This window comes from Fukomys damarensis, unplaced genomic scaffold, assembly GCF_012274545.1.
Source record: "Fukomys damarensis isolate Sample0158 unplaced genomic scaffold, DMR_v1.0_HiC HiC_scaffold_22, whole genome shotgun sequence".
Lineage (NCBI taxonomy): Eukaryota > Metazoa > Chordata > Mammalia > Rodentia > Bathyergidae > Fukomys > Fukomys damarensis.
The window spans coordinates 11,308,236-11,322,335 of record NW_022900934.1 but is presented as its reverse complement, the minus strand read 5'-3'; the positions used below and the strand labels follow the sequence as shown (position 1 = coordinate 11,322,335).

Here is a 14,100-nt window from a genome sequence, read left to right as displayed (position 1 = left end):
GTGTGTGTGTGTGTGTGTGTGTGTGTGTGTGTGTGTGTGTGTGTGTGTGTGTGTGTGTGGTTTAAACACAGAGTCTCGCTCTGTAGTTCAGGCTGGCTTTGAACTCATTCTTGAACTTGTGGTGATCCTCCTGCCTCAGCTTAACGAGTGCAGGGATTAAGGCATGCACCACCACACTCAGCTTTTTGTGTGATTTTAACAAAACCTCTTGGGGAGCCGGGGATTTAGCTCAGTGATTCCACTGCCTCGCAAGCACAAGGACCCAAGTTCAATCCCTGGTACCAAAAAAGAAAAAAAAAAAAAAAAAAAACCCTTTTGGACAGGTTCCCAAAACCTTTTCATGGTTGTAGGAATGGGTGCCAGGCCTGTCACACAGGCTTCTGGGCCTCACCACCGGGGTCCTCCGGTGCTGGGTGGGGCTCACATGCTGCTGGGTGCTGCAGCCCCATGCTCGGGCTCAGGAGAGATTGTCCTGCTGCCATGGCATCTTCTAGCAGCACTGGGAAGCAGCAGGAAGCACACGCCGCCCTGGGCCCCACAGCGGATTCAGAGCCTGTGCTCCTACCCACCTCATACCAGGGTCCCAGTGGGGTCCCGGGATCTTTCTAGGCAAATTCCTAGGCCCCATCACACACCTAGGAAGGCAGAAACTGCAGGTGGGCATGGGGAGCCCAGTAGCTTTTGGAGTTTAGCAAACCCTCAGGTGAGGCTGATGTGGCCCCCGTCTGAGAACCCTGCCCACTGTAGTACAGTGCCCCACATACACGTGCCTGCTGCACTCGGGCACAGGCCAGGGAGGGGAGAGGACGGCGACCGTGGCAGGAGGCCCCATGGCCTCATAGCAGAGCCCTATCTCGGATCCTGCTGGCCTTCAGGCCGCCCTGTCCTGACCTAGGGCAGCAGGAGACCCTCCGGGACCTGAGATCTAAACCCTGCCCTCGGCCTGGAGCCCTTATCTGCAGCCACCCCCCCCCGTGGGACCGGCTCCCTCTCCACTCCCTGCGCCGACTCAGTTAACAGCCTGCCCATGGTGGAGGCGTTTGCCGTAGCTGCCAGGCCTGACCCTGGGCATCGTGCGCTCTCAGACCTTCCCGGCTCCCTGGGAACGGTGCCCACTCTCACCTGGCACTGGCTGAAAAGTGGTTAGGGTTGGGGACCCTGGTGGCCAGGACAGAGGGCTTCCAGGGAGGCTGGGGTGGTGGGACTTCCAAGGAGATGCCAGGTGACGGCCATCGCGGTCTCTTCGCCCAGGGGAACACCATCGAGTCCGAGCACTTGTCGGAGCTCACCGAGGAGGAGTACGAAGCCCACTACATCCGGCGGCAGGACCTCAAGGGCTTCATGTGGCTGGACGCCAAGTATCTGAACCCCTTCTTCACGCGGAGGCTCACTCAGGAGGTGGGACCCTTCCCCTGGGACACACAGTGGGACACAAGGTGGGGAGTGGGGCGGGGCCTTCTCCCGCTCCTTGGGGGGCTCGGCCCTGCCGTTCCTCGGCTGCCTCCCTTGGTGCTCATGGACTAATCGGCGGCCAACCACCGGGTTTGGGCTTCCGGGCGGTGGTCTTGGGCTGTTCCGACCGGGACGCTGTCAGGTGTGCCGGGTCTGCCCTGCTTTTCTCCGCCCCGCTGCGCTGGCCGGGCAACGCGGACTCCGCTGTGCGGCTCCCGTACCCGTGCCCCCCACCCCGGCGCTGACCACCGACAGGCCTTGCCGTCTCTTGCCTCAGGACCTCCACCATGGGCGCATCCAGATGAAAAGCCTGACCAACAAGTGGTACGAGGAGGTGCGCCAGGGCCCGTCGGGCTCCGAGGACGACGAGCAGGAGCTGTTCTGACGGAGGAGCGGGGCCCAGTGTTCCTGCCCCGCTGGTGCTTCCTGGCCCCGTCCCGGCTGCAGCAGCCGGGCAGAGCCACCTGCTGGAGGAGGCTGTGGGGAGCCCGAGGGAGGGGGGTGTGCCACCCCCAGGGAGCAGGTGCCTCCTGTCGCCTTGTGGCTCACACTCCTGCTGTGTGCTGCCCGTTTTTCTTCACCTGTCAGTGGCCCAGCATAGCCTGTGTCCTCGGCAGGCAGCCGCTTCCCATGCCCGGGGGCCCAGCTCTGAGCGGGCTGGAAGCTGCGCCCCTGCAGGCTTTGTCTCTCCTGTGTGCTTGGCGCACCCCCTAGAGGGAGATGCAAGAAGTGCAGGGATTGTGCGGGCGGTGCAGCTTTCTGGACCGCTCGGTTCATGCACTTTGCAAGTGAGAGCCTGGCAGCTGCTGCCGCCTACCGGTCTCCCTCATTGTGCCCGGCTCCCTGCTCCGCTGTTCTCATGTTCCGGTGGAGCCCCTTCTCCCTGGCTCTGCAGCATCTGCCTGCCCTTAACCGGCTGCCACCTTTACTGCTCTTTGCGCGTCCTTCCCTTCTCCCAGTTCCGTGCGCCCCGGCTTACCTGCCCTTCCCAGAACTGACTTTGTCTGCACTTGGACTGTGGACAGCTTCTCCACATGGCTCTTGGTGGGGACCCACGAAGCTCAGGGCTGGTTGCAGGGCTGGGATTCACACCCCGCCTGGCCCTTCACCTTTCACAGCACCAGAAGTTACCGGCGAGGGCCCAAACAGGAGCGCTCCAGACAGCTGGAATGCAGTCATTGTCTCCCTGTACGAAGCACCTTAATCCCATAGTTTGAGCCACCCGTTGCCTTGCATAAATCTGGCCTTCGCCACTTTCTTTCCATGGAAAAAGGAAGTCAGGAAGGACGAGGGGACTTTGCCCTTACCTGGGGTTCAGCAGGAATCTGAAACCGAGCACATTGTTCTCTGATCCCAGCTCAGAATAAGTTATTTTCTCTTTTGAATCTGTCACGAGTGTGGCACACACCCGTAATCCCAGCACTCAGGAGGCTGAGGCAGGAGGATTGCCACGAGTCTGAGGCCAGCCTGGGCTACATAGTGAGCTTGAGTTCAAGGCCAATCTGCTTGAATTACACAGTGAGACCCTGGCTCAAAACAGAAAAAAGAAACTTGGGATCTGACCCCATGATACAGGTTGCTTTGCAAGCTTAATAGCTTGCCAAGATTTCTACATTTTTCTTTTAAATGGTAAATTCAATCTGGGCATTGTGGTGCACCCCCCTACTACCTGGGAGTCTGATGCAGGAGGTTTACAAGTTCAAAACTAGCCTGGCCACCTTAGGAACTTAGCAAGACCCTACTGAAAAGAAAGAAAAAATGGTGGGAAGGGTACTGGGAATCAAACGTGGGGCCTTGTGCTTGCAAAGCAGGCAGCGGCACCACTGAGATAAATCCCCAGCAAGAAAATTTTTAAGAAGGGTGGGAGTATAGTTTAGTGCAGACCCTAGGTTTTATTCCCAATACCGTTTTTTAAGAAGTTTGTAACAAGCAACAAAGAGTCAGGGTCTGGGTTCGGGTCTCTAGGTCCGAAGCCTCAGCCACATCACACCTGACCCCCATGTTTAGCTGAGACCTGTGGAGGGCTAGGGCCCTTTCCTCAAAGGAACTATAGTTCCCCCCTTGAGCCGTCTCTGCCCTCTGCTGGCCAAGCGAGTGAATGGAAACCACCCCGGAGGTAGGTCTCACCTCACCTTCACAGCAGGCCAGAGGCCCCACAGGTGGACTTCACACGTCTGGAGGAGAACCAGAGATAGTGGTGCTGTGCTGTCTCCCCCCTTTAGTAAGCCTCCAGGATGCAGGCAGGTTGGGGCATGGAAACAAAGTCACAACATGCTGTTCCTGACACTGCAGCCAGAACTCCTAGGATCTGGCAGAGCCCCAAGCAGTGTTTTGTGTTTTTTGTTTGTTTTGTTTTGTTTTTTAGTACCTGGGATCCGAACTCGGGTCCTTGTTGCAAGGCAGGCGTTGGAACCACTGAGCTAAATCCCCAGCCCCCCAGGCAGTGTTTTAAGTGACAGCTCCAGCCCAGCACCATGGTGCACACCTGTAATCCCAGCACATCAGGAAGCTGAGGCAGGAGGATTGCCATGAGTTTGGAGGCCAGTTTGAGCTACACAACTTGAATTGTACAGTGAGACCCTGTCTCCAAAAAAAGTAAAATAAATGGAAATTCCAGCCTGAAGTGCAGGCTCAGAAAATAAGGACTCGGCTCCCCGCCCTCTCATCTGCCACTTCTCAAATGTAGTGAGCTCTTCAGCTGGAAAGCACGGAACACTTCTGCCCCTCCCCATCCTCCCACCCTTCCCCGGGACCCCAGGAGGAGCTGGTCGTGGTCTTCATCCTCAGCTGCTGCTGGCCCGGAGTGAGTGGCAGGGCCTGCGAGTGACGTGGGGAGGGACAATGAGGAGGCCCCAGCTTGTGACCTCGAGGTGTCCCGGGTTCGTGTTCTCTGGCTTGCAGGACCGTGGGGAGGTGAGACTCTGCCAGGGCCCCTGCTCGTCTCGACTGGGCTTCAGAATGGAAGTCGTGTCGCTGGATAGTTGAGAAATAAAAACAAGGCAAATCCAAGCTGGCTTCTGTGCTCACCCTCGCATGGCCTCGCAGGCTCCCGGGCTGCACCCCCAGCTGCTCCAGCTGCAGTAGGTGCGGGTGGGAGGCACATGGCCGGCCGGGAGTGGGCCAGCTCCCCCCGGGAGCACCTGGCCCACCTTGGGCTTCTGTGCCCCCAGGCCTACAACAGGGCCACCCCGAGAATTGCACATCTGCCCTGTGGGAACTTCTCCCGCTGTGCCCACTGCACCTGCAGGAGCCCAGCGGTACCCCCTGCCTGGAGGTGGTGACCTGAAACGGGAGTCAGGCCGTGAGTATCCCCCACGCCCCCAAGAGGTGTCCAAAGCAGTTTCCCACAGCCTCCCTGTCCCGGCTGGCCAAGAGCCAGTCCCACTTTCTTCCAGCCTGTGACCCATCCCATGCCCTTGCCAGCCAAGTGCCTGCTGCCCCCTCAGAGACTGGGTTCAGAGAAATGTTCCCCTACCGTGGTGGAAACTGCAAGCGTGGTGACGATGAAGGACAGTTGGCGTCGTGTCAGGGAGACAGACGAGGGGCTCTTGCTGAGCAAGGGTCAGCCTGACCCCAGCAGGGTTGTGACAGTGAGGGAGAGGGTCCTGAGCAGGCCCAGGGCCACCTGCAATTCCATCTCTTTTTCAACTCCTAGAGAAAGCTCTCAGGGTAGAAAGGAGTGATCAAAAGAAGAAAAATCCCAGCACTTGGGAGGCCGAAGCAGGACTGCTGCAAGTTTGATGCCAGCCTGGGCTACTTGAACGAGGTAGCAAGGCCCTGTCTCCAAAAAAATTTTTTTTTGTTCCTTTGAAACAATAAAGCTGGGAAAAGATCCAGGAAAGGTTATAGATAAAGTTTTGAGCACCCCATAACCCCTGTTGGTTCCATGGGGAGCTCAAAATGAACTATGTGCTTTTAAAAATGCACATACAGTGCAGGCCTGTAATCCCAGCAGTCAAGAAGCAGAGGCAGGAGGATCACCTCGAATTCGAAGCCAGCCTGAGCTACATAGGTGTTCAGCGCCAGCCTAAACCACAGAGAAGCCCTGTCAAAAAAAAGCCAGCTGGGTGAGGTGGCAAACACTTGTACCTGCATCTACTTTGGAGGCGGCAAATGTGAGGCCTGCCTCTCAGAAAGCGCTGGTGATGGTGCATTTTCCTGGCCTAGCATGTGGGAGGCCCTGGGTTCAAATCTTGGTATTGCAAATACACCAAAAAAAGGACATGAAAATTATATGAAATTCAAATTTCAAACTCCATGAACTGTTGAATTTGGTCCAAAAATGTATGGAAACTTGTCTTCTCTATACAGTCTAAAATATTTGCTACCTGGCTACTTAGAAAAAAACGGTTCGCTCAGACCTACTCTAGAGAAATTCTGCCATGGCCATGTGTTTCACTGCAAAGGACTGAAGTGAGCTGCATGCCTTCCCCTGGATGGACGGGCTGGCTTCCTGACACGACACTGCTGGACAGTGGTGACCGCAGCCGATGAAGGGGACTGGAGTGACCAGCTGGGTGTGATGGTGCCGGCGGAGCTGAGGCAAGAGGCTCACTTGGCAAGACATCCTCTCAGGAAATTAAATAAAGGGCTGGGGGTGTAGCCCAGTGCGAAGGCCCTGGGTTTGATCCTTAGTTCAGAGGAAAAAAATGCAAAACCTCAAAATATTAAGGGTGAAAGCACGCTTCAGAAGAATACATTCCAAGGACATACAAAACCACGGTGCAGGATCCTGTCATTAGGAACATGGCCACGTGCAGCAGTGGTGGGATGAAGAAGGTTGCTGCAGCTGATGCCAGGCTCTGGGGTCTCAGGCAGATAATAAACTGCGTCAGGGCTGTTACACCCAGCGAGGCTTTGTCTTCCCACTCTACCCTGGTGATTCGTTCACCAGACAGCAGAGGGCAACCAGGAGCCTGTCCTGGGAATGCGCCCCAGCCTGCCCCGCTGGCCTGCTCTCAGGGGTGAGCAACAGATCTGCAGGGTCCTGGGCAGGGCTTCTCAGCAGTCAGGAGCAGGTCTAGTCACAGTGACAAAATCTAAATTGATAGTGGCTTCCTTGGACCCTGGACTAGACTGGTTCTGATCAGTCCCCATTGGTTCCAGACCAGGTCAAACTGACCCTGACAGGATCAGACCAGCCTCAACTGAATCAGACTGGCTGACTTGTGTTAGCACCAACCAGCCCAGACTGGACTGATCCCTACCTGACTGGACCTGACCAGACCATTTTAAGACAGGGTCTTGCTAAATTGCAGGTTGGGCTTGAATTACCTAGGCTGGACTCCAATTTGGGGTCCTCTTACTCAGAGTGCTGGGATTATAGGTGTGCCATCACACTTGCCTTTATTCCATCTTTAAATATGCCACTGGTAGTCAAGTTGTAGATGAATGGAATTTTTTTTTTCTTTTTGGTACTGTGGATCGAACTCAGGTCCTTCGGTTTGTAGGGCAGGCACAGAACCACTGAGCCAAATCCCCAGCCCTCTTTTTTTTTTCTGAGATAAGGCCTGACTAGGTAGTTGTGCTGCTCTTGAACTCACTATGTAGCCCAGGCTGGTGTCAAACTCATGGTGATTCTCCTGCCTCAGCCTCCTGAGTGCTGGGATTACAGGCAAATGGTACCATGTCTGACCCCCAGAATTTGTTTTTCATTTAAAAAACAAATCAAACTCACTATTATGGCTTTTCTTCCAACAGCCCGTCCTGTATCCTCTGCAGAGGACTGCAATATTGATTATGCCCAGAGCAGGCTGTGAAGATTTAACCCACAATTGGCTTGTAGACGTGAGTCTGGCCAAAGCCTATGTGCCAAGGTCAGAGTAACTTGTACCCAAATTCCATTCCCACAATTGCAACCTCCTGACTAGAAGGACAATGTTCTCATTACAACCATATATTTTGTCTATTGTGTTCCTAATTCAAGAATGCTTTGTCTTGTCATTATGAGCCCTGTTTACATTCATTTCCATAGAAGCCATATGTTGCCTCTGGCTAGCTGAGCCTAATTGACTTAGTTCTGCACATTGCTGTTCACATTGTCTTACTGACAGCAGAGATATACCCTGAAGGAGACCCTTCAATTTTTCTCTTTTCCTTTTATTTTAAATTTTTATTTTTTCTCATTCTTCAAATTCTTTTTCCCACTCAGTCTTTTGCTCCCCCACATTATTTTTCATCTCCCTTTTTGTCCCTGTTCCTGCCCTAATTCAGATTTCTTTTTCTTTTCATCTCTCTTTTCTTTGCTCGATTATCATTAGTTTCAAAGGAAAGTAAGATTTATAGCTTCCCTATTACTGTTAAATGTTCTATTCTTGTCTTTTTTCTTGTACTCTGTCTTCAGTTCTTGTCTTCAACAGTTTCCTAGAGTTTCTGAGATCATCCTGTGTCCTCTGGCTTCACTTGAAACCTTTTCCTATTCTACACCTATGCCTCTCCTCCTAACTCCTTCTACGTCCCCATCCTGAAGGGTAAAGTTGCCATATTGAAGAGTTTATTCACTATAAACATATCTGGGGCTGATGCTCAATTTTAATTGACATGGTTAAAGGTGACAGATTAATAACTACCACATATGGTCAGTTTCTAAGCTGGGCTTGATGCTATTGTGTTGCTGATTATATTCATTGTGCTAAAAGGCGGTGATTGATTTAATCAGTTGTCCTTCCTGATATTATGAAAATGAGAGTGTTCTCTGAGTCATTAGAGACTCAAAGCCTAAAAGGAAGCTATATCAGGAAGATCAAAGTGCTAACCCAGGAATTAAACCAAGGACAGCACCAACAACAAAAATAAAAATGAGAAAACACTTACGCAAGGCACAAATACAGACTTCCAGTTCAGCAACAGCAAACTCTAGGGGAAATGAGGTGGAAGAGTCTGACAGTCAACCATCAGGACACCCTGAACTCACAGCACAGGAAACAACAAAACAGATCGATCAGGCTCTAGAAAAATTCAAAACATAAATAATTTTCCATTTAACTACAGAGATGGTGAGCATAATGAAAGACATGATTAGAGATTCTAGAACAGTAACAGAAAAATCGATGAGGGGTTGGGGATTATTTAGCTCAGTGATTCTCCCACCTGCCTTACAAGCGCAAGGTCCTCAGTTCCATCCCCAGTACCCCCCCACAAAAAAGCTTTGTTTAAAACAAAATAAACATCTGAAACTTGAAATAGTTTGAAGCATTTAAAAAAAAAAAAGATGAGTTCAGGCCTATGATAGAAGCCATGAATGCCCAGCATAGGAAAGAAATGGAATCCATGAAACAGAGTCGAACAGATATTCAGAAGATTAAAAACTATAGAAAGCCAGGCATGGTAGTGCACGCCTGTAATCCCAGCACTCAGGAGGCTGAGGCAGGAGGATTGCTGTGAGTTCAAGACCAGCCTGGGCTACGTAGTGAGTTCCAGGTCAGTCTCAACTACATGCCGAGACCCTGTCTCAAACAAAGAAACTATAGAAAGTATTCGGAGCAGGATGAACGAATGTGAAGACAGAATTTCAGATATAGAAGATAGGATTTCAGTCTGTGACCTTGGAAAGAGAGATCTCTTAAAAATAGTAAGGGATCATGAAAAATTGATCCAAAAACTCCTAGATGATGCAAAGAAGAGTAATATAAGACTGATAGGAATCCATGAAGTAGCAGGAGAAAGTACAAATGACTTTAAAAAAAAAACTGTTAGCACAGGGGCTGGAGATTTAGCTCAGTGTGCCGCCACCTGCCTTGTAAGCACAAGGTCCTGAGTTCGATCCCGGGTACCAAAAAAGAAAACAAAAACAAAAACAATTGTTCACAAAATTAATGACAGAAAATTTCCCAGAGGGGAAGAATTTGACATACGAATAAGTGAGGCATATAGGACTCCAAGTAACCATTGTCAAAAAAAAAAAAAAATCTACACCTAGACATAATAGTCAAGATCCCAGAAACCCAAAAGAAGAACAAAATACTGCAAGCAGTTAGAGAAAAGAAACAAATCACATGCAAAGGAAAGCCTATCAGAATCATAGCAGACTTCTCAACACAAACTCTCAGGTCAAGAAGATCCTGGATGGAGTATTTCAAGCCCTAAAAGAAAACAACCTCCAACCTAGACTGCTGTATCCTGCAAAACTCTCTTTTAAAATGGATGGAGAGGGCTGGGGATTTGGCTCAGTGGCACCACATCTGCCTCCAAAGCACAAGGTCCTGAGTTAGATCCCCAGTACAAAAAAAAAAAAAGAAAGAAAGAAAATGGGGAAATAAAATACTTCCATGACACAGAACACCTGAGAAACTTCATGAATACCAAACCAGCACTCCAAACAATTCTAAACAACATCCTAGAAAAAGACAGTGAAGGTCACAAGACCCAACAGAGCAAATCAATTAGGCACGGCAAGAAACTAAAGGGAGAGGAGGAAAAATTAAAAAGAGCCAACAACAGGACAATAACATGACAATGAAAAGTCAATACATTATCAGTTATAACCATCAATATTAATGGCCTAAATTTACCAATCAAAAGAAATAGACTGGCAGAATGGATTAAGAAGCAAAATCCAACAATATTTTGTATACAAGAAACACACCTAGTTCAAAAAGAAACTCATAGACTGAAAGTAAAAGGATGGAAAACAATTCTCCATGCGACGGGAGCCCAGAAAAAAAGCGGGGGTAGCTATCTTATTCACAAAGTAAATTTCAAACCCAAACTAATTGAGAGACAAAGAAGACCACTACATCCTTGTAAAGGGAACAATCCAAGAGAAAGAGATAAATATATATGCACCAAATATTAATGCCCCAAATTATATAAAACAAATACTAAGAGACATAAAAAAACAAATAAGCACTAATACAATTGTAGTGGGGGACCTAAATACCCCACTATCACAAATAGATCATCTAGACAAAAAATATCAACGATGAAATACTAGAACTGAAACCAAGCTTTTGAATAAATGGACTTAATAGATGTCTACAGAGTGTCCTGCCCCACAAAATCAGAATGTACATTCTTTTTACCTGCACATGGGTCATTCCCAAAATAGACCACACACTAGCTCATAGAACATGTTTAAATAAATGCAAAGGAATTGAAGCTATCCCATGTATATTATCTGACCATAGTGCAATTAAGCTGGAGATCAATAGCATAAGAAACTGTAAGAACCTCACAAACACACAGAAATTGAACAACACTCTCCTGAATAATCAGTGGGTCACAGAGGAAATTAAGAAATTAGTCAGTTTTTGCAAATAAATGATAATGCCAATACAACATACAGGAGTCTATGAGACACAATGAAAGCAATTCTACATGGAAAATTCATAATGATGAATCTTAAGCTTCTAGAAAAAGAAGAGCAAGAAAAACCCAAAGCTCATACAAGGGGGAAAATTATAAAGATCAGAGCAGAAATCAATGCAATAGAAACTAAGAGAACAATACCAAAAAAAAAGTGAATCAAAGAGTTGGTTTTTCAAAAAATAAATCAATAAACCCTTAACCAATCTCAACAAAAAAAGGAAAGAAAAGGCCCAGATCCACATGCAATTAGGAACAAAAAAGGTGAAGTCACAACAGGTCCAGCAGAAATCTAGAGGAACATCAATACCTACTTTGAGAAACTGTACTCTAATAAAATGGAAAACAGAAGAAATGGACAGATTTCTAGATACTTATGAATTACCAAAGTTGAATGAAAAAGATTTTTAAAAACCCTCTAAACACCCCAATTATAATCAGTGAAGTAAAAATGTAATTAAAAATTTACCAACAAAGAAAAGCCCAGGTCCTGATGGCTTCACTGCTGAATTCTACAAGACGTTTAGAGAAGAACTACTGTCATTACTCTTTAAACTTTTCAATGAAATTGAAAGGGAAGCAATACTTCCAAATTCATTCTTGGAAGCAAGTGCTACTTTGATTCCAAAACCAGGGAAAGACCCAACCAAAAAAGAGAAATATAGGCAATCTCCCTAATGAACATAGATGCAAAAATCCTCAATAAAATACTGGCAAACAGACCATACACCCTGACCAAGTCAGATTTATTCCAGGGATGCAAGGATAGTTCAACATATGTAAATCAATAACTGTAATATGCTATATTAACAGAGTCAAGGACAAAAACCATATGATCATCTCAATAGATGCAGAAAAAGCATTTGACAAAATTTAACACCCATTCATGATAAAAATCCAGCAGAAAATTGGAATAGATGGTCTTTATCTCAACTTAATAAAGGCTATCTATGGCTGGGCACAATGGCACACACCTGTACTCTCAGCACTTGGGAGGCTGAGGCAGGAGGATCGCTGTGAGTTCGAGAGTAGCCTGGGCTATGTAGTGAGTTCTAGGTCAGTCTCAACTACATAGTGAGACACCAACAAAAAAACAAAACAAAAATAAATAAATGAATAAAAATAAAGGCTATCAATGAAAAACCAACTATCATCATATTAAATGACCAGAAACTGAAAACCTTCACACTAAAATCAGGAACAAAACAAGGATGTCCACTATCACCACTCCTATTCAATATAGTTCTAGAAACATTAGCCACAGCAATTAGACATGAGAAAGAAATTAAAGCAATAAAGAGAGTAAAGAAAGAAGTTAAACTGTCATTATTTGCCGACGACACGATATGCTACATAGAAGACCCAAAAAACTCTGCCAAAAGACTTCTAGAGTTGACACTTTTGGCATTGTACTGGATACAAGGGAAACACTCAAAAACCACAATATACACAAATAACAGACTCACTGAGAGAGAAATTAGGGAAATAATTCCTTTCACAATAGCATTCAAAAAAATGAAGTATCTAGGAATCAGTCTAACAAAGGAAGCAAAAACTTCTACACTGAAAACTACAGCACTCTGAAAAAAGAGATCAAAGAGGATATAAGAAAATGGAAAGATATCCCCTGTTTCTGGGTAGGAAGAATCAACATAGTGAAAATGGCCATACTACCAAAACTGTTATACAGATTCAATGCAATCTTGATTGAAATTCCAACAGTATATTTCACAGAACTAGAGAAAAGAATCCAAAAATTCATTTGGAACAAGAAGAGACCTATAATAGCAAAAACAATTCAAAGCAACAGAAATATGACAGAGGGTATCACAATCCCCAACTTAAAACTATACTACAAAGCCAATGTGATAGAAACAGCATGGTACTGGCAAAGAAAAAGACCTGAGGATCCGTAAAATAGATTGGAAGATGCAGAAACAACTCCAGATGTACTCAGCTACCTCATCTTTGACAAAGGAGCCAACCATCCTCAGTGGAGAAAGATAGCCTCTTTAATAAATTGTGTTGGAAAAACTGGATTTCAACCTGCCATAGATTAAAACTAGACTCTTATCTTTCAACATGCACTAAACTAAAATCCAAGTGGATTAAAGATCTAAATATTAAAACAGAAACACTAAACTTGCTGGTAAATTAGGCAGAACTCTAAGACACTGGCATAGAAAAAGACTTCATGAACAAACCCTCAGTAGCATGGGAACTAGCAGAAGAATGAACAATTGGGATCTCATCTTATTAAAAAGCTTATAAAGCTTCTGCACTGCAAGAGAAACCACCAACAGAGCTAAGAGACAACCTACAATGTGGGAAAAAAATTTTACCACCTGCTACTCAGACAAAGGACTATTATCTACAATATATAAAGAACTCAAAAAAATCAGGCCCTTCCAAATACAAAGACCCAATTCAAAAATGGGCATCTGAGATGAACAGACATTTTTTAGACAGAAGTAAAAGCCACAAATAAATGTATGAAAAATGTTCAACAACACTGGTCATTGGAGAGATGCAGATGAAAACACTGAGATTCCACCACACCCTAGAAAGAATGGCTGCTATCAAGAAATCAACCAATAATAAATGTTGGCAGAGTAGTGGGTAGAAAGAAACCCTTCTCCATTGTTGGTGGGAGTGCAGACTGGTGCAACCACTGTGGAAATCAATATGGAGATACCTCAAACAACTAGGATTAGAGGTCCCATTTGACCCAGCTATCCCTCTGCTGGGTATCTTTCCAAAAGAATTAAAAGGATCATGTCACAGCAATATATATGCACCCATGTTTATAGTGGCACAGTTTATAATACCTAAAATGTGGCAACAGCCCAATTGCCCATCAATTAGAGACTGGATATAGAAGATGTGGTTTTTCTATAAAATGGAATACTACTCAGCCATAAAGAATGAGAAACTAGAGTCATTCATAGGAAAATGGATGCATATTGAGGCCATACTCAAGTGAAATAAATAGGACATACGTGTAAATACTGAATAGTTTCTCTGGTGTGAAAAACTAAAAGTATAAATAAGGTCCAAGTTGTATAACTGATAATGGGAAATAGGAAGTAAAGGTGTAAGGGAAGTGAGAAGGGTAGGGGAAAGGAAATAAGGAAAAAGAAAAAATATGAGAAAAGAAAAAAATAGAAACAAGTCTTTGTAAATAGGGGAGGGTGGAGGGGGTGAAAGGAGGGTAGGGGTATGGGGAAAAAATAACCAAGATAAGTCACGTAAAGGTACAAGATCCCAATGATGAATGTAACTGTACTGTATACCTAGAGTACCAATAAACTCAATGAAAAACAAAACAACAAAAAAGAAAAGTGC

General features: G+C 46.4%; 1 protein-coding gene across 2 annotated transcripts in view; it reads left to right on the top strand.

The window, feature by feature from the left end:
- Positions 1-2,885, top strand: part of Slc9a8 (solute carrier family 9 member A8) — a 65,128-nt gene extending 62,243 nt beyond the window's left edge. The window contains exons 15-16 of one of the 2 annotated variants that reach the window (XM_010618233.3): positions 1,252-1,398; positions 1,730-2,885. In XM_010618233.3, the coding sequence (XP_010616535.1) occupies positions 1,252-1,398; positions 1,730-1,837 (255 nt within the window). In that variant the 3' untranslated portion in view covers positions 1,838-2,885. Of the gene's footprint in view, positions 1-1,251; positions 1,399-1,729 lie in introns of those variants that run through there. The other variant, XR_779069.2, reaches the window with a different exon arrangement.
- Positions 2,886-14,100: the final 11,215 nt, after the last annotated feature.